Source organism: Tursiops truncatus, chromosome 9 (genome assembly GCF_011762595.2).
Source record: "Tursiops truncatus isolate mTurTru1 chromosome 9, mTurTru1.mat.Y, whole genome shotgun sequence".
NCBI lineage: Eukaryota > Metazoa > Chordata > Mammalia > Artiodactyla > Delphinidae > Tursiops > Tursiops truncatus.
The window spans coordinates 21,193,965-21,215,988 of NC_047042.1; the positions used below are offsets into that span (position 1 = coordinate 21,193,965).

Here is a 22,024-nt window from a genome sequence, read left to right on the forward strand (position 1 = left end):
AAAATGAATGAGCAAATGGATATATCTATTTTGAATAATTCTTAATAGAGAGGAATATTGTTGCTGTGCAATGAGGTGCTAGGTGGATTTTGAAACAGAACAAGATGAGTCAGTGATAGAATTCCAATGGAAAGCCCTGGACTTCTGTCTCAGTTGCCAGCTTGCCATCTTTGTGCAACCTCCCCTTGTCTTAGCATGGTGTATGTTCATAACATTAATTAGTTTTGCTGCTGCACACATCAATAAGAGACCGGGAGAATTACCATCAAAAAATTCGGTCTTGTATTTTTCAGAATTTGCGAAGCTGAACAGGGAGGAAAATGTCATTTCTGCCAGAGGCACAGCATCTTGCTCTGCTCTTACGTAAACTCACTGTCAGGCAATCCCAGAAACTGCCTCCACTTGCCTCTGGGCAAAATGTCTCCTTTTCATAGAAAAATGTCACCTTTTCTCTAGGTAATGGCAGGTAGTTCTTTTATTTCCAAAGGAAAAATGACCTTTGCATTTTGTTAAAAAAAAAATTCTCAAGGACTCGGCTTTGATGAAAAACACTGAAAACAATTCCATATCTTGTAATTTGTACTTGAGGTTTTATTTTGTAAATTCTGAGATTGTACCTGTCACCACCGATGTAGCCTGCAAACGAATGTCAATGACCAGAAAGTCCTGGCACCTTGTTTTCCAGGAACGTTCCCTGCACACAGGATGGATTCTTGTAAACCCAGCTCTTGTCGCTTGCTGCATCTAACGCCCACCCCCCTCCCCCAGCCCACTCCTACCACACACACACACACACACACACACAAACACCACACTGCACAAACACCCCCCCTCACATACACACTTTAATCTCATTACTGTAACACTTCAAAGCTTTTATGTGCTAATCCAGGATTACAGTTTTATACAAGTCCATAAGAAACTGCTCTGAAAAAATGCCAGTGCTGTGATACAGTTTGTCTATCACCATGCTTAAAAGTATATTTACATATACACACTACTAGATATAAAACAGATAATCAACAAGGACCTACTGTATAGCACAGGGAACTCTACTCAATATTCTGTAGTAACCTATATGGGAAAAATATCTGAAAAAGAATGGATACATGTGTATGTATAACTGAGTCACTTTGCTGTACACCTGAAACTAACACAACATTGTAAATCAACTATACTCCTATATAAAATAAAAATTAAATTAAAAAAGTATACTAAGTGCTTCATAAAAATTTAGAGATGTGACCATCTAAGTCACTTTTTTTTTATGGCAAAAATTTTCATTCTCTTATGAGAAATAGAAGAAAATATATCCAGTATTCTTTTCCTTTTTCAGGTGAGAAAATAGGAAAGAAAAACAAGAAAGAAGCAAGAGGAGTGAAAATTTCAGGACACAACACTTTAAAGCAAAGAGAGAGAGAATACAAAGGGGTTGATACGGAGAAGGACAGTTCTGGGTTAATCTTGCTTTCACAAAACAAAGTTCCCACTTCTTTTGTCAGTATCTCACATACGTGGCGAAATGTTTTCCTTTCTGACAATAGTTTTCACCATTAAGAAATGCAGAATTAACCTTACAGAGTTGGATTTTCGAACAAAGTAGTAAATCAGATGATGGCGCAAGATTTACCGTGTGTGCTCTTGTCAGTTCATGCAAATCCTCAGCTGGAGCATGTGAGAGGCACATAATTACACTGGATACAGGAATAAGGTTTCTGCAGCTGTAGCAGTTTTGATATTTGCAGACTCCAGCACACTCCATCTCTAATTTCACTGGCAGCTTGTAAGAACCAGCAGAATTACACTTATAAACAAAGGTCTGCATGGTAATTTATCTCCTATTGACTTCAGTGACGTCTTCTGGTTTAGAATGCTGAGAGATTTATAATTATGAACTAGATCTAAGACTTAGCTGATGAAACAATGAAAGACATATTTCTTGCCTCTTTTTCCCACATTGCACATATATCTGTAGATGATGATATATATGTGTGTGTATCTATAATCAAACTCCTCACTGAGCATTTACAAGCCTACGTGACAATCTGTAGGAATATGCACCAACACCCTATATAGCTATTTAATTCAGGGAGTATTATTCTCTCAACAGAAACATTTACCTTGCCTTATACATTTTCCCACTATCTTACCCTCCTTAGACTTTTCTTTTTATTTGTTGTGATTCAGGATTGACATGCTTTTATTTTCGAAGGGGTTATAATATCCAAAAATGAGGACCCATCATTAAACAAATGAAGATTAAGTTACTGACTTTTCTAAAAGTGTCTAGCAGACGTCTTAGAATCCAATGCATACCTAAAAGACACCCAGCCTAATTTTCAGCGACATGTGCACACATAAGAAGCCGAAGGTCCTATTTCAGCTCCCAGTCTATCAACAGAGTAAGGGCCATCAGCACGGCCCCACGATTCTGAAATCTTTCCGGTTATCTCCTTTAAACCAAAAACTATTTAAGGAGGCAAGAGCTGTTTTGTTAAATGTTCAATGCAGAATCATTTTACTCCCAGGGTCCAAAGGGGGAGAGCCTAAGCTGCTCATAGATATTTTCATGTATCTATCATTCCCAGAATGCCAAGGCTTCCTTCAAATTTGTGGAAAAGAGTCTCATAAATATATTAATAATTGCTATAGAATTTTTAATATATTAAAAATTGCTAATTTCGAGTGATTCCCTATGTTGTGTCCTATTCTAAGTACTTTAAATGTAAATAATTCATCTAATGAATTGTTTGGTTAAACTAGACAAAGGAAAGCCTTAGATGATGCTCTAAAGGGAACATAGATAATCACAGAGGATCTATGATATTACAGCACATCTCATGCCTCCATAGTAATCCATGTAAGCACATCATGCTTCACAGACTCATTCCACTGTGCAATCGACAAGCTGAATATCTGCTATATATATGGCTGAATATCTGCTATATATATGGCTGAATACCTGCTATATATATGGTAGAGAAGTAAGCCTTGAGGATTTGTTAATGATCAAGTCAGACACAGGCCCTGACCTCAGACAGCTTATAGTCAGGTGGGTCGGGGGAGGGTAGTAAATAATGAGAGATTACAATTCATTTGGGGGAGGGGATGGATAAAAATAAGCACCTTTTATAAAAAAGCAGATTGTTTCCTGATGAACCAAAGGTGCAGTTCCATTAGTGAAGGGAGAGAGAGCAGCAGAAACTGAATGAATCTGACATTGTCTATGAGAATACATATGCTAACCCAGACACCAGAATCTGGTAAATTTCTGTGTCTATTTGGATACTTTTTGGTTCATTTATAAGTAAGCGTATTGGTTATCTGGCCTCAGACCTAAAAAGTTAAAGTGATAAAAACTTCTTAATTGCATTTAGATAATACCTTTATTTCAAGTGCATCTAACTTAAGCTGAACACCTTTCCCTAACAAATATACTGACAACCAACAACCTTCTCCAGGGAGCAGGCATGAAAAATGCTAACCCTATCATCTCCAGTCCATTTCCATTAAACTTAAATAATAAGCTTTCAGATTCTTAAAATGCCAACTTCGTATCCCGTAAGGGTACTCTAAACATCCCTGGTGTTACAACAACTAACACCATTCTGAGCGCTGCTCTTAGGCTGAGTGGAGGCCTCACCCACTTTCTCCTTTAGCTCCTAGGAGGGCCAGTGAACCTGTACTGCAAATTAATGTAAGGCTTTTGTGCAGAATAACTTACAAATAATAGTGACAAGAGCACATTTAAGTGCATTGACTGTCATGATGTTAATAGGTACAGTTGCCATGAATATTGTAACTCAATTACCGTGTGACTTATCCAGATGGATATCAATACTGAAACTAGAAAAAAAAAATTAAAGCAGCAAACTTTGCTACCTCTGTGTTAAAATGGGAATCAAGTCCTTAATCCTGGGGCACAGAAGAGAACTAGGATAGGACTTGTATAGAAGTCATCCCTTCTCGAGTGAGCTTTTATCTAGACTGTGATTTTACATGAAGACAGCATAAGCAGCACTGTATAGGCATTTACAAAGAAAAAAAGACAGAAATGTGCAAAAAAAAAAAGAGGTACTGTAATAGCATTTATTTGGGTTGCAAAGGTCTCTTTTTATTTATTTATTTTTTTTGCGGTACACGGGCCTCTAACTGTTGTGGCCTCTCCCGTTGTGGAGCACAGGCTCCGGACGTGCAGGCTCAGCGGCCATGGCTCACGGGCCCAGCCGCTCCGCGGCATGTGGGATCCTCCCGGACCGGGGCACGAACCCGTGTCCCCTGCATCGGCAGGCGGACTCTCAACCACTGCACCACCAGGGAAGCCCACAAAGGTCTCTTTTTAAAAAACTAAATGAGTTATTGATGAAGCATAGCATAATTTTAAGAACTGATGCCACAAATTTTTTAATCCTTTCAAGTGGTTTGGTTTGTAGCCAAAATCGAGTATTTTGTCAACTATGGCACCTGCATCACCCACATATCGTCATGGAAGAAGAACAGTGGACAGGAAGTGTTTCGTGTGGCTCTCACCCTCGCTCTGAGCTGTCCTGTTATTGATCTGAAGGATACATCACTAGCAGTGGGGATGTTAGGTATTTCAACAAAATGAAGTGAGGTTCTGAAACTTAGGTGTGTTTGGAAAGAACCAAGAGTAAATATATTGAGACAAGCGAAACAAGCACAGTTTACTTCTTCTGTACGGGGGATATTAGTATTGGTCAGCTGGCTAGAAATCCAATTCCATTTTCTGGCTTTTATAGGACACAAGATGTTTTTGGAAGCATCTAAAGCTCATTAAACACCTAAAAAGGCAAAAATGACGTTAATATCAAGGGATCGTTTAGAAAATTATCTAACTTGGATTTGAGTATGAATATTTTGAAGGTCTTTCAAACTGAATTGCTGCAACCACTTCCTTTATTTTTATTAGAAAGACAGAGCTAGAGGCCTGGTGATTTTGCTGCTCATCATCTCTGGATGTGTTATTATGATGCACTATAATTTATTCATAGCACGATAGAGAACTGGAAGGCAAAAACAGTATCAACACGTGCCAGAAGACTGGGAGAAGGTAGAATGCCCATGAAAGTCAAAGATAATTTTCTTAGGGCACTTTGAACAAACTCAAAGATGTCAGAAACAAAGAAGCCATAGGAAGGATACTACAGTAGATGAAAAGATGACTAGGGACTTTTTTCTTTTTTTTTTGCCACTTCTCTCATCAAAATGTGGGGCTTAGTTTCCTTCCCCTTTTATCTGGGCTGACGAGTGACTTGACTTGATAACATTATGCCAGTCCCAGGCTAGGCCCTGAGAGGCTTGACAGCTTTCCCTTTTGCTCTCTTGGAACCCTAAGCCGCCATGTACACTGGTTCAGCCATGCTGCTGTTGCGACGGCATGGAGACGGAGATGCTGCACCAGCCCTGAGGAGTCCTATCCATCCCAGCTGAGGCCTCCCCTTGCACATTCCAGCCCCACGGGAGATCCTGATGGTGGCGGCTGCACAATGCTCCCAATGTGAGACTAGTGGGTGAGAAACACCCAGCCCATCCCAGGCAAGAAACCGGAATCTTGAGCAAACGTTTGACTGCGCTTTTAAAACATCGAGTTTTGGCATGGCTTGCAATGCGGCATTAGAAAACTACACAGGTACTTCAAAGAATAGAAAGGTGACATTACTTAATTGCCTTCCGGCAATTGACAGAACCATCTAAGTGGTTTACACTACCTAAGTGTGAACACTTATTTGTGGAGGTAGGTGGTGATGAAGCACTGGCTGATTCACTAGGATGTTTTTATAAGGCAGCCAATCAGTAAGAGAGGAGTCATGGGAGAGACCACCGCAGTGTGTGCTCAAAATTCAAAAGGAAGCCTGCCCTGGGTGTAAGTTGATTATGAGGTGGGAAAACATGACACAGAAAACACTTCTGAATTACTTCTTGGGCTTTCTCATACATATAGATTTTTCTCAGGAGATGTTTAATTAACAAGTATAGGATTTCATCAAACTGCTAAGGAGCTAATAATGGTTAGAGAGGACCAAAGAACACTGTGGTAAGGCAGCGTGGGAAACCACTGGGTAACCATTAGGTGGAAATGCATTACTGAAGGGCCAGCCCTAAGAGGGGCAATAGCTGTCACGTTGAGAGTAGGGTGGTCATCTGTCCACACAGCACTCACGGCCCCAGGTTAATCTCTGCTGTTCCACAGAGAGCTAAAAGGTAACTAAAATTTCAGATAGTGCAGTCATGAGATAGAATACCCCAAAGAGTGCTAACATCCCAAAGAATGAGAAATTGCACATAGTTCAATGTCCTAGCCTGATATGAAAGATAAACATACAGATTAATTACCTTTGTTCTACTGAGCAGATAGCCATAGACTCTACCTCAAAACTTAGTCCCCAGGAATATTCATAAACACTCCTTCAAAGAAATTCTGAGCAGAGGCTTGTTTGAGAGAGGGTCAGGCTAGGATGGAGAATGTTTGCCAAGCTGTACGGTAAGCGGGAAAGGAGTCTTCTTGCTACTACTACATGCGGTGGTTCTCAAACTTCAGTGCGTGTAAAAATGCAGATTCTAAGACTTGTAGTTCAACATGACAGACTGAACATATATGGCTATCCCCTTTAACAAAGACTTTAAAATGAATAAACCCACAGCAACGAAGAGAAGGGGAGAGGGGCCATTTTGACAGAGAGGGGCCCTTATAAAACAAGACAGCTCAAGAGAATTTTAGAATATGGAATATGGATAAAGGCATGATAACTGATGTATCATGGCTTTGGGAGGTATATTCTAGAGCAGGGGATGGCAAACTATGGCCCACGGAGCAAATCCTGCTGCTGCATGTATTTGTAAATACAGTTTTATTGAAGTACAGCCATACTCACTTGTTCACGTGCCATCCCTGGCTGCTTTCATGATGACAGATTTAAACAGCTGTGACAGAGACCACTTGGCCCACAAAGTCTAAAATATTTACTACTTGACCCTTTACAGAAAGAATTTCCTGCTTCCTGTTCTAGTGTGCTTTTGGAAGAAAGGGAAACATGGATAAGAAGGACTCTCTATTGCTTTGCAGAATTGCAGAAAGCCTTGGGATTAGGAAACATTGGATACAAGTATATAGAGGATCTGCCCTGCTACATCTGCATGCAGAACTCTCACCACCTACCCTAAGTCAGAGATGAGGGTGTCTCCAAAAAAGGACCCTATTTAATAGACTTTCATATTCTGCCTCTGCCTAATAACCTCAGGTAACATTTGACCAGTCTTCAAACTCCGCCACAGACACAGAAGTCCCAAGCAACTTTTTCAGTGTTCCACTTTTAAATACAGACAATCCAAGATCAAAAGACATATGAGGGCTATGCTCTAGTAAAATAAGCATCCACGACAAAAGAGGATACGGATGTGGATAACAGTGGACTCTGCTTGGGAGAGACATAATGGAAAGTCCCCAGATGTCAGCTGTACAACCAGCGCAGAGAGGAGAATGAGGACAAAAGATGCCCAGAAAAAGGAGCACCCTCTAAGGACCTAATATGATGGTGCTCTGGGGAAAAAAAAGTATCATTTTAAGAAAGAGACTGCCAAAAAAAAAACAAAGTAAAACTCCACAAAGCCCTTTACAGGGAAAAAATGTATTAATGATAGACCACCGGGGTCAGTGAACAAATTTACAAAGCCATGATAATGCAAAACCTGTATGAATATTACTAAAAGTAGTTTTAAAACTCAATTGGGAGATTGGGGGAGGGCAAGTGGGGGATAAGGGAGTTAAAGCTTCATTTCTTCTAAAGGAAGTAAATATAGGTCATGTCTAGAACTGTTAAACTGACACAACAAGGGCAGGACAAGAGAAATTTTTATGCATTATAAATATTTCGATGTTATTATTATTATTATTTTTTACCATGTGCCTGTATTGCTTTGACCATTTTTAAAAGTATATAAATGCACACTCCCAGCACTACTTCAAGAAACTTGGAATCAGCAGGTCTAGGGGCACAGAAATCTGCATCTTTAAAAAGCTCCCCAAGTGATTCTGACAAAGTTAATCTTGTGTCCCTTTTAGAGAAGCTAATAAAGAGGTAGCAACCAGGAAAAGCAATAACATCAATCTGCTCAAATGGAGAAATGCCAGGAGCTAGAGAATGTCAGGGTGTTGGTTTTCCAGTTTGTTGCCATTCTACTAATAAAGTGACTAACTATTAGAAGAGGGCAAATAAAAACTAATGGGATGTGACTGACCTCATAATTCAACCCATCTATAGGAGAACCTCATGGAAGGGTCAACTTCCCTTGCTCTTACATTTGTTGAAAACCATAAGCCTTGATTCAAAAATTAGCCTGGGGAGAAACATGAAACACCATGTAACGAGGGAAGCTTTTTAACGGAAGGATGATAGATAAGACTCTGCAGTTTCTACATAAGCCTTGTTACATCAATCTTGATTTTTAAAATAGTTTAAAGAATGTTATCAGGATCTCTGGTGTCTACAAATGATTGCTGGGATGTCGTGAATCCTTAATAATCAGAAGTCGGATGGTTTCTAGGCACTATGGTAATTTCTTCTAAGAAAGTGTCTTCTGGAACATTATAGGACCATTGAGGATTGGCTCAATTAGTTGTTAAAAAACTGGTGGGGGGCACAGTGTCCTCCATCTCTCCTGTCTCCATTGCTTCCTAGAATCAGTGCTGACTGAGAACGGACCACCCTACCCTTGTTTCTATAGTACAGGACCCTAAGGCAACTTTAGTAGAATGGATTTTTCTTTGTGTCCAAACTACTGACATCTCTTTGCCTAAACTAGAGATGATCTAGAGCTAGAAAAGTTGATTAGAATATTTTCATGAGTATTTCAATGTCAAATGACATTGCTCGCCTTTTAAATATCAATGATTTATTGTTTATATCTGTAGTGTCTATTATTTTTGTTAATTCTTGAGGTTCATTTATAGATGAAATCATTACAAAAAGGAAATTAATTTTGTCCCTAACATGTACTTGTCTTTTAAATTTCATCCAGAAACTGGAAAGATGATTTGTTTTTGCTTCAATGGTAAGCTATTGGTCGATTAGCATTGACTAGGCTATATTGGAAAAGTGGAATTCAGCTAATTCAAATTTCACTTTTTAATTTCTAAGTGTACGCATCCATCCATCCATCCAACCAGCCAACATTCATTGAGTAACTGCTATTTGCCTGGCACTGTTTCAGGTTCTAGGGATTTACAAGTAAAGAAAACATCAACCATAGAGTAAATCTCTATGATTAATTAGTTAAAAATTTACATGAGAAAGGTTTTATATATAGGTATTCATGCATTTATATGTTTTCTGTTTGACGATATATGACTATATACTGTTCCTTGATGCTTGCCACAAGCCTGAAAAGTTCATCTTTATCAGTTATAATTATTGTTGTGCTTGATACTTCACATAAACACCCACTGAAGGCAAAATATTAACCTACACTGAGATGGCATATAAATCTTTTCCTAGGTATTTCCCACTACTGTGCTTTTGCACATTGCTGTTTCTTCTTCTTCTAGCTTTCTTCACTTGTCCACCCAGCAAACACCTATTCATCATTCAAAACTCTGTCAGACATCATCTTCTATGAGGCCTTCCCTAAGCTCTTCTCAATAGAATTGACCCCCCTTTCCTCTGTACTATTTCTGGACTTTGTACATATTTGTATTTGCATTGTTATAAATATTCACTAACATATCACTCATTATTTCTATACTGTAAGCTTCTTAAGAAAAGAAACACTTGTTTCTGCATCCCAAGTAATTATCAGAATGCATGGCACATATGGGTATTCACTAAATATTTGCTGAACTGAACTGAGAAGCCATTCCCTCTACTATAACTTGTGGAATGCTAAAGAAATATGTTTACATTTTACTTTAAATCATATCATGATTAAAAATAAACACAGTATTTTTGACTATTTAATAAGCAGTGGATTTCAACATTTTATTTTCTTTTCTGATGAGAGAAATTATCATCCCTAAAAAGCCTAATAAAATTATATAGTTAGAAACACACTTTAAAAAAAATTCTGTTGTGCCCTTGCCCAGCTCTCCTGACTTAGTGCCAACATCATGGTTATTACAGACTCATCCTATTCATACTGTGTTACATTTACTTGTTTATATATCCAAAGCCCCTCCTGGATGTAAACTCCTCAAGAGCCTGGCCCTTGTCATTTCCACCTTTGTAGTCCTGGTGGACAGCAATGACTGTGAAAGGAAGGAGCTTAACAAGTGTTTGCTGAATGAATAAATAGAAGAATAAATAGGAGACAGTGAATAGAATAAAATCCTAGGTCCTTCTCTTTCTATTAGGACCGTTCTGTGATTATCTTAAGTGCAGAAAATCTGCTACATTCTAAATAAAGCTTTGACTTTGTTGTTGAGTAGGCTAACTTAGACTGTGTGAGTGTGGCAAACTAGGAAAATGAGTGAGAAGGAAAAACGCCTTATTGTGCAAACCTTTTGATTTTATTTTGCCTTTTAAGTGTACACTGAAAGAAGTCTTTTCTAGTTTTGAAACACAGAATAGTGGATTGGGCAAGAGAAAAAAATAACTGGGTTTCTTTATTACGAAAAGAAATGGGTTTGTTACCTGACCAAGGAGGTGAAAGACTTATATGCTGAGAACTATAAAACATTAATAAGGGAAACCGAAGATTACTCAAAGAAATGGAAAGATATCCCATGCTCTTGGATTGGAAGGATTAATATTGTTAAAATGGCCATACTATCCAAAGCAATCTACAGATTTATTACAATCCCTATCAAATTACCCATGACATTTTTCACAGAGCTAGAACAAATAATCCTAAAACTCATATGGAACCATAAAAGACCCAGAATTGCCAAAGCAATCCTGAAGAAAAAGTAGAAAGCAGGAGGCTTAACCCTCCCAGACTTCAGACAATACTACAAAGCTACAGTAAACAAAACAGCGTGGTACTGGCACAAAAATAGACATATGAATCAATGGAACAGAATAGAGAATAAAGAAATAAACCCACACACCTATAGTCAATTAATCTTCAACAAAGGGGGCAAGAATATACAACGGGAAAAAGACAGTCTCTTCAGCAAGTCGTGCTGGGAAAGTTGGACAGCCACATGTAAACCAATGAAGTTAGAACACACCCTCTCACCATGCACAAAAATAAACTCAAAATGGCTTAATGACTTAAATATAAGACACGACACCATAAAACTCCTAGAAGAGATCATAGGCAAAACATCCTCTGACATAAATTGTTAGGTCAGTCTTCCAAGGCAATAGAAATAAAAACAAAAATAAACAAATGGGACCTAATTAAACTTACAAGCTTTTGCACAGCAAAGGAAACCACAAACAAAACAAAGACAACCTACAGAATGGGAGAAAATATTTGCAACCAAAGCGACTGATAAGTGTTTAATTTCATACAACTCATACAACTCAACAACAAAAAAACAAACAATCCAATCAAAAAATGAGCAGAAGACCTAAAGAGACATTTCTCCAAAGAAGACATACAGATAGCCAAAGAGGCACATGAAAAGATACTCAACATTGCTAATTATTAGGGAAATGCAAATCAAAACTACAATGAGGTACCACCTCACACAGGTCAGAATGGCCATCATTAAAAACTCTACAAATAACAAATGCTGGAGAGGGTTAGGAGAAAAGGAAACCCTCCTACACTGTTGGTGGGAATGTAAGTTGGTGCAACCACTGTGGAAAACAGTATGGAGGTTCCTCAGAAAACTAAAAACAGAATCACCATATGATCCAGCAATCCCACTCCTGGGCATATATCCAGACAAAACTATAATTCAAAAAGATACATGCACCCCTCTGTTGACAGCAGCACTACTCACAATAGCCAAGACATGGAAACAACCTAAATGTCCATCGGCAGATGAATGGATAAAGAAGATGTGATATACACACACACACACACACACACACACACACACACACACACAATGGAATACTACTCAGTTACAAAAAGGAATGAAATAATGCCATTTCCAGCAACATGGATGCAACTAGAGATCATCATACTAAGTGAAGTAAGTCAGAAAGAGAGAGAGACACATACCATATGATATCACTTATATGTGTAATCTAAAATATGACACAAATGAACCTATCTGTGAAACAGAATCACGGACATAGAGAACAGACTGGTGGTTGCCAAGGGGGCAGGGGGTTGGAGGAGGGATGCAATGGGAGGTTGGGGTTAGCAGATGTAAGCTTTTATGTATAGAATGGATAAGCAGCAAGGTCCTACTGTATAACACAGAGAACTATATTCAGTATCCTATGATAAACCATAATGGAAAAGAATATAAAAAAATAATATACATATATATATATGTATGTATAATGGAATCACTTTGCTGTACAGCAGAAATTAACACAGCATTATAAATCAACTATACTTCAATAAAAAAATATTGACACAAGAAAAGAAGAAATGGGTTTGTTAAATATTTCACTATAGTTCAAAAGCATCGGGGATCCTTTTCCCTCTACTAAGTTGGTATTAAATCCACAGTTTCCTCGTATTCTAATTGTAGGTGATAGGATGATTTTTAATTGAGTCATTTGATGTTTTTTTGTGATTTTTGGCAACATGAAAGTGTGGCTGCCTAGTAAAATCTCACCAGATGAACAGCAGAGTTAGATACTCTCTAACTTGCAGAAAATTATGTACACATGATCTTTACAACAGTAGCATTTGAAAAATGTGGTTAGTTAGTTTTGAAACTTTACTCAACTTTCAAGGAAATGTAACATCTATTAAATATATTATTACTCACTAGTGACTGGCAGTGACAAATATACTCATTAGGTGACCTTGAAAAGATGTTATTTCTATAGGAACCATTTAATAAACAGTCATTTTTAAAATGAAAAATGTCAGATGAAGACCTCAATTTTATGTTGTTTCTTCATACATAAACCACTTTAAAAACCACGGAATAACAATTTGTGAATATATGGAGCATACAAATGGCATAATTTTTCCTCAAAAGTAATTCTCTAATTTCTGTATCTTCTAGGACCCATTGACTTTAGTAAGTTAACATCATAAATTATATCAATGTTGGGAAAAGTGTGAAATGGTGATATATAGTTATTACACTTTGTAATTTTCTAAGGCATTTCAAAAACAGTACCCCAAAATTCTTAAATCAGTATTTGATTATTATTTAAATAAGATCAAATTTGATTTCTTCTTTATTTTCCAGACAAGGAAAATAGTATTTATAAATTACGGGACTAATTCCAAGTCATGGACCAGGTAGGAGAATTTAAAATCAGACTACAAAATCAGACTTAGTTCATTACTTTTTTCTCTGTCTCTGTGCACCTTTCATATTTTATATTTTCTTGCCCTTAACAATTTGCCTCTGCATTTCCATGTTAAATGAATTTTGATTATAATTTGATAGATATCCAAGTAACTGCATATGAAAATTCATTCATAAGGATTAGAGGAAAAAACCTTATATATTAAAACATTGTATGGGTATATATAAAGATGAATATCATTAACATTTTTTTCTATGAGATGAGCGTGCACATTTAAATATAACTAACCTGGGCAATTCAGCATGAAAATACTATAAGATTAATAGAGATTTAAAAAATATCAATAGCTGAACATAAGCAAGGAAAGTATGAAATGTTAATCACACCCCTGAGAAGGGACTCCAGAAATAAATTAGAAAAGTGTCAATCTCAAGGGTGCACTGAATCCAGCAAATAGAAGGGGCAGTCAGAAAAATGAGACAAAAATGGTATTTAAAGTTGTTTCCAGAAATACTTCAATTTGATTATTATTAAATTTAGGGGAGACATAATCTGTGGTTGTCCTAAAGTGAAGTGGCCTTTGACCTTCAAATTAAAAACACAGAAAGAAGCTCTTCATATTTGCCTTAGCAAAAAGGTTGCAAAACAATTTTCTAAAGTATTATGGAACTTACCTGTTTCCATTTTTCCGTCCTGAGCTGCAGGCCCATCGGGAATCACGCTTTTCACCTGCAGAAACTCATCAGGCTCATCTCCACCAATGATGGTAAATCCAAACCCCATGTTGCTCTTTTTTAGTGTGGTGCTGAGAAATGTTCCCTTCAACTGGGATGCATCCCGGGTAAAGAGTGGTTTTTCTACATTGGCCGACAGAAGTTAAAAAAGAAAAAGCACAGTTAAGGCATGTTCTTACATGGGGAAAAGCCAGCCACTGAGCAGCAATCCCAGGGGTAACTGTGGGGTTAATTATAGTAAATGCAAGCAGGTGTGACTTCAGGAGCACACCTCTAAGCACTTCCCACAAACGCAGAGCAGTCCCAAGCATGCAGGGAAAGGTGAAAGAGCTGCTTGGTTTGGAGAGAGATTTTTTTGTGATCATTGTTTCCGTTCACTAAATTCACCTTCTTGTGCTTAAAAAGGGCTGAATCAACAGGTGAAGATAAAGCAGAGCCTAAAATCATCCAGACACATCTGGATACATTTCTCTTGTTCTGAAAAGGTCCAGGTAGGAGGTATGTGTGAGTGGCCGGTGCTGCCCCAAACCTTGAAGGGATAGGACTAGAAGACCAAAATGTACTATGTTGTTTCCAAAAAAATAGAACCAGTGGAATATTAGCACCTCTTCAAATGTCTAAACTGTTTAGAAAGAATGCCTGGATGTGGGACTGAGTTAGCTTTTGCTTATATTATGAGATGCTATAAAGATAACCAGATAAATCCATTTCTACTGACCTGAGAGCGTTTAGTATGCTCTAAAATGTGAGCAAGACGCAAGCCAATATCTCTAGATTTAATTATGAATGTAAAGGTAACATATTTTGTCATAATATGTTCACATGTTCAAATCATATACCTAAATAATCTGAACAGAACTTGAACCCACTCATAGAGCTTTAACTAGTAATTTGTTATTTAACATGCTTTTTCAGCTATGATCGGTAGTAAGTATATTACTACATATATTAAATGCTTGAAAAATAATAGTCATACTAGGAATTAGAATTAACATCTGCTTTAAATGTTACCACTGTCAAGTATTTTATATATTTTTTTAGTTGTTCCATTTTGGGTGATATGATTTGCTATTTAAAACAGCCAAACTGTACATGGTGACTTAGTTAAGTATTCTGTCTGCTGGTGTTCCATTTTAGGTGATGTGTAATGGACAAACTATAAAGTCATGAGTCATTCTATTGGAATTTTACTTTGTCTATTTACACGTCTCATACATCTTTGTGAAGAAGACAGAGCACTTCTTTAAAATATAAATAAAAACGCACATAATCTTGTCACCTCCGTTTCCTTTATGAAAGTAAAGTTTACAATTTGGAGAGAAGTTCAACAGTGAGACCTTTACATTCATCCTTATCGTGCTGTAGTGATATGGTGTGAAGTCAACCGTAGGCATATCTAGACTTCCCGACTACCACAGCCTCCTTCGTGCTTTCACGTGTGAGTGAGAGCCCACTAAGATGTGAAAAGTGCGTGCAGCATCTCATCCCCGTGTGTGGCTCCAGGGTGAAGTGAGGGGCAGCAAGCAACCCAGGACATACCGATGCACCCGGGCCTCCAGGCGAGGTGGCGCCCATAGTAAGACAGGTCACTCACGCTGCGCGACCGCTCCCGGGCGGCGCGGGGGCAGGCGGGTTTGGGCCTAGGTACTGTCGATGAGTAGCTGTCTACTGTCACAAAGGAGAACAAGCCTCATTCTTGTGCTTGGTCACTTGAGGACAAACTTATGAGTCTCTATGAACCTCTGCAGCTTACGGTACCACGGTCATACCCTTTCAGCTCTACCTGGCGACGTGCTGTAAATTCCTATAAGGTGCTACCCGAGGCGTTACATTCACTCGTGAGTGCTAAATGCATGAGTTTGGAGACAGAGCAAACACCCAGCTAAAGCTAATTGGGGGGTCTGGGGAAAGCAAATCAATTATATGAAATGGTCCAAGATAAAGGCCTATCTGGAGAGCAGGCAGTTCGATAGTCTTTCTCTCTGAAACACTGCGTGCTGACAGGTACTAACCTCGGAAACCTGGGGCCTGCAGGGGCTTTGTTCCAAGTTCTGTGTGGGGCATGTTATGCTGCTGTAGCTTCCTTTTTGCTTCCAGGACAGGGTTTTCAAACTGTGTTCTTCTATTTATGTGGCTGAAAAATAAAATTTCAAATTAGGATAACAGTGGGGCAAAGTCATTTAAGAGAACATATGAATAGCTCTAGCTGAATACCCCACCAGCACGCAGTCAGGCCTCTGCTGGGGCTGGCCTGTGTACGGTACGCATTTCCCTGACAAGAGCAGAGCTCTCAATGGCTCTATCATACAGTATTGTATTTAAGTTATGCATGATTGAGCCAAAAGAACTAGAACGTGAAAGAGCTTTCTGGTCTACTGTGTTAGTTTGAGACGAGTTTGGTGCATTCAAATAAATGGCCAAGAAATGAAATTTATACCAAATGGTGCTGAAGAAAAATGTATTTGTAAAGTGTTTCTAAGCTTTGTAAAGTCCCAATATCCAACCACATGAGTATAAGGTCAATTCACTGATTGCTTTACTCTTAGAGCAACTGAAGTCCACACATTTTAGAATCAGACAGACTTGGATTAAAGGACTGTGCGGAAACACTCCTAAGGATATTTAGGAGTTGTGGAATACCTGTAGGATGACTGATACTGAGATCAGTCAAAAGCAGAGTATTTACATTCTCCCTAGTGAGACAATAAACTTCTAGATATCAGACACAGAGCATCTTTAAGCAAGTGTGGATCAGCTAAACCAAGGGCTTAGAGTTTAAGAATTCCTTATAGTATTCTTACAGTGTGATGCATTCTTGTATAAAGTTTAGAGTTTCTTGTCCATGGAGAGGGTGGGAACCATAACCCTGCCTAGCAGCAGTGTCAAGTAGCTCTTTCTCTACGTATACATGCCCCACTAGAGCGGGGGCATGTACACTGATCTTGGTTCTTTGTACAAACAAAAACAGGATTATTGTGTGAGAGCATGAAGAGGAGAGAGGGCTTAGAAGAGGAATGAACAATTACTCAGTACTTAACTCTGTGCCAGGTACTATATACAAATTTCCTCGGTCAAGTCTCATGGCAACAGTCTTGAATTCTAATTATCCCCATTTTAAAGGTGATGAGACTGACACACAAGAGGTCAAATGACTTGCTCTAAATCATGTGCCTAGAAGTGAAAACGCTGGGAATGGACCACATCTGTCTCTAAAATTCATCCTTTACCTTACATACCTTCTCTTCTCAATGTATGATTTCACATTGACGAGTGTACACATACTTAATGTGCACACGCAATCCTCTTATTTTAGGTCTATAAATACTCGTAAGAAAAGGAAGGAGGTAAAAGAAACAAAATCTCAACAACCAATTTTCTGTTAGTATAAGTCAGATAATTCCTGGTGAGACAGAAAAGCGATTGCAAGAAACACAATAAGACGACTGCAGTATCTAGTTACTTCCTCATGAGGTCGGGGCAGGGGAGCTGCTGCCACACAGGCTCTGGAGTCACCTAGTCCTGGATTCAAAATCCCGCTCTGCCCCTTGATTTGCTGTGTGACCTTGCACAAGTTATTGAGTCTGAACCTCAGTGTCTGCATCTCTAAGATGGGCACAGTATTGGCTTCCTCCTGGGCAGTTGTGAGGATTCAATGAAATAATGAATATTGGCCCAGGGTTTCAAGCATAGACATGCTCAGTGACTAGCAGCAGCTGTTATCATCATGGCCAACACCATCATCATCTTATCATCACTGACACTGTCCTCATTTTGAGTCCAGAGAGGAGGCTTTACCGGGGGGAGGGTCTTTAAAAGCACCAGAACCTCTCGCTAATATTGCCGCTGGTATAGGTTAGGATGCTATTTAGGAAAGGGGTGCTGATAACGTTCTTTGGTAACGGTACTCACTGGTACGGGGTTCAAAGTAAATGTGTCTTACATAAGATTATTTTCCATTGGAAGTAAAATCTGCTGTACTGCTCTTGTCACCAAGGAGTCACCATGATCCGTGGTGTGTAGTGAACTACAGTATGAGCTTTCAAAGCTTCCGTAACTCCATAAACTCTGACAGCACCACTCTATTTCAGGAGGGGCAGATTCGAAGCCCCCCTTCCCTTTTCTCCATTGTCTCTTACTAAACTCCTTTGAAATCTTCCTATTGCCTAAAGAAACATTCTTCCTGACTCCACCCTTACTCATCTCCATATCTTCTCCTTTGGCTGCATCACCACATGCACCTTTTGCTTTGGATACACTCGGAGCCACTCAAATCAGCAACACCCTATCAAGCCTCTTCTCTTTTCCCGTGAGACTGAGAGCATTAGTGGTGTAGCAGCTGAAGCGAGACAGCCTGAGTTTGAGGTGGCATCTTAGGCAAATCACTAAATTCTCTGAGCACCAATATCCCCATCTGTAAAATAGGGACATTAATATCTACTTCTTGGAGTTGCTGTGAAGATAAGAGAAATAATGTTTGCAAAGTACAGATATACAGGGAGGACCCCGCGCTTGTAAGGTATAGTTGTTCTTTATTTTCAAAGTATAGTTATTCTCTATTACTATTATTTACAAGTGCTGTTGCTGTTATTGTCATTACTATTACACTGTTTTTTCCATCTGTTCCATAACTCCTTCTCCATCCCCACCCAGCAACGTTCTCTGCCTGTGTCGTGCTCGTCCCCTTGGCTGTCATAAAACCTTCAACAGACCTCTGTCATCACAGTTTATTTATTTTCTTACACCCTGCCTCATAGTCAAGAGAATCTGAGGCCCTTTTAAAGAACAACAACAAAGAAAAGTAAACAAAATCCAGGGTGAAGTTAGTTGAGTCTAAGTGGAAGATCAATAGACAAAATTAATAATATAGGATCCTATTTGTTTACTAGAGTTATGTTGCAAATTAGCTTTGAGCTTTCAAGCTGCTAATTCAGCAAGCAAGAGAAACCAGTTACATTCTTCACAGTATTTAAGATAAACTCAAGACAGTCGTTCTGAAGGACATAGCATTCCTGTTACTGACTCTCTTGAGATCATTCTTTCCAGGTCTTGGATAAAGGTGTTTCTGTGATGTAGTATACAACATCCTAAATGATAATGACACGATAATGAATTTAGTAACCTTATCATACTGTGTTTTAATAACTGATTTTCATGTTTATTTCCTTCTCTAGACTGTGCACACCTGTATACAGGGTCCATGTGTTATTCAATTTTGTATACTAAGCACTGGACATAGTGAGAGATAATATTTTTTTTGTTACATGATGAATATGTGTTTTAAAACTTTTGTCTGCAAATATATGTTACTAATTTTGAGAAATCAGAAACAGTTCTGAGGTGTACCGAAGTATCAGCGTTCTTCATTTCCTATCTGTTCTGTTTCTGTTTTTCTAGGGTCGTTGTTCATCATATGCATAACTTTATTCTTAGAAAATACATTACAAGAACTTTCTGGGGTAGATTTACTATACAGTTGGGTTCCTCCAACTTGCTACCCGCATATAATTACTTCCTTAGAAAAGTCATAGCCACTTGCTTTACGGAAACCATGTTGACAAGATTCCATTCACCATCAAAGTGAAGTTCTACATTTCACAGAGAATGAAAATACCAATGAACTCGTCTGGTATGACTTGTACCTGACAAAGAGTGGAAGCTGGGATGGCTTTAGTGTCCTGAGCTAATTGCTACAGAACATTTGCATTGTCACAAATAAAGTCATTCATTTAGAATTTAAAATGCTCCCAAGCTTTAAAAGAGCTATTACAAAGAAATATGATTGTTGCTGAACAGAGAAGCCTTGTCTTCCTTGTGCTTCCAATAAGAATAGTTTGAGGTCCTTTTAGCAAGGATTTGGGGGACTTACAATGTGTAAAAGGATGTGAATGACAAATGTCGTCCTCCCCCTCATTGTTTAGGCTCTGTGAGAGAATTATTAGCTAGTTCATCCAGCTCTGTACTGAACAGGAGCCTGGGAAGCTACCAAGAGTTCTTATTCTTTAGTTCAATCTAGTTTATTATCATATTTTAGTAATAGATTTTTAGGTGTTAAGAGCTAAGGGGGTAAGAGACATATTCTGAAGACGGTAGATCCCAACAACCCCATTTCCTTTTACAAAAAAGAAAGACTACTGATATGAGATCCTTCCATGTGGGAATGGCAAAGGGAAGAGGATATTCAAGGATGACATTCCATCACCTTCTCTCTTTGCCAGTACAGTCACTCATTTGTAGCTTAACTCCTACCTCCCCTTTTCATTATGGAATGGAATGGAAACCTAAGATAAGTTCATATGTGGCAGTATTCTGTAGCTCTGGATGAACCTGAAGAACTTAAAAAGCAAACAAAAACAGAGAGGACTCAGGCCCACCCTAACTCAACTGAGCCACAACCTCCAAATGGGGTACGAGCATTGACATTTTAAAAAAAAAGCTTCCCAGATAACTCTGTAGTGCAGCGAGGGTTGCAGTCCCCTAAGTTAGAAGCTGAGAAGGTGTGAGAAGGTAGTTGAATAAGGACTTTCTTGCCTTATTCAACTGGAAGTCTCTTTTTCTGTGTAGGGCCCTGGGGAATACTAGGAAATGCTCTTTTGCTCTAGAAGAGAGGACACGTGCCAACAAAAGGGTGAGACATGCAACAGAGGGAAGGAAATCTTTGCAGCTGATGGATGATATGCTGCCAGAGGTAGTCCCAGCTCAAAGTCCTGTGTGACTGCCACCTCCTTCACCGTGGGGAAGCAATGGAAGAAACGGGGCAAGTCGTACATCCCGAGCCCATCAGTACACAAAGGACAGGTCTGCTGGGTGACGAAGGCCATCATCTGACCCTCACTACCAGCGCTCCCTCCATACTCCAGCCTGTTAACTCTCCACCAGGCTTCTCCTGGGTTTTTGGAGAGGGGCACTTTTAGTGCATAGTCACAAATGACACCTTTTGTACCCACTGGTCACTATCACATCGTCTTGACTTCAGCTGACAGATTAGAAATGGATCTCTGGCTCAATGTGAGAGACGAAGACAGCAACTTTCAAGTGGAGACTGCACCACGAGTAAAATATTTCCAAGATGATCAAGGTGGCTACGCTAATTACTCCAATGCATGAGGTAGCCAGTGCTCAATAAATATTTGTTGAATAAACGCCTGGAGGGAGACAGGCGTGCATGAAAGGTCATAGATCTTGCTGTTTTCCAGTTTAACTCTTCCATAAAATACATGTTGTGACAGAACTTATGGTGAAGCTTAGGGCCAACTTATGTGCTCTAACCAATCTGCATTTGGGTAATGATCCACGGAATCTTTCAAAACAGAGAATCTTTCAAGACTTTCTCGTGATAGTGAAAAAGCCATCCCACTTCGGTGATGAAAGATTTGGATCTGCTGTCTGTGTTACAACAGAAATGTGCTCAAATGGCAAAGCACTACATTAGGGACAAAATATGGGAGCGCCAGGAGGCAGCTACTCAGCACTGGGTGTGGGAAGGCTGGCTTGGGGTTTGGGGTTGCAGCTCAGTATGTCATCCCTTCTATGCAAACCTGCTCCTTTTGGGGCTTCCCAAAATCTATTTTACTGGGAGCATATATTTTTTTAAAGAGAGAATAATTCCTGAATGGAATCACAGTATGAATTTCCAGGTTGCTTGGAATTCCACAGGTTTTGCTTGACCCTAATTCTGACTCCCATCCTCCTGGATGGTCAGGAAAGTGTATGTATGTTGCTTCCTCACATCTGAACCCCTAAACTGTAGCTACACTGGTAGCCAAACACACACACTGCCCCCTCCCTGTCTGTACTTTTATTCATTTAAATACAAGCTTTGGGAAGACCCCATAAAGTTTTCTCTACTATCCAGTTGAGACAGATGGAATAAAAACTTCCTCTTGCTTCAGAAACTAAGAGAAGATAATAACTCTACAGGGATCTTCTGGGGCCAACCCTCTC

The 22,024-nt window shown here is 39.0% G+C and overlaps 1 protein-coding gene across 1 annotated transcript in view; it reads right to left on the bottom strand.

The window, feature by feature from the left end:
* Window positions 1-22,024, bottom strand: part of MAGI2 (membrane associated guanylate kinase, WW and PDZ domain containing 2) — a 1,339,714-nt gene that overhangs the window by 306,850 nt on the left and 1,010,840 nt on the right. The window contains exons 8-9 of the mRNA XM_033862934.2: window positions 16,096-16,217; window positions 14,024-14,206 (exon numbers count right to left, since the gene is read on the bottom strand). Coding sequence (XP_033718825.2) covers window positions 14,024-14,206; window positions 16,096-16,217 — 305 coding nt within the window. The remainder of the gene's footprint in view (window positions 1-14,023; window positions 14,207-16,095; window positions 16,218-22,024) is intronic.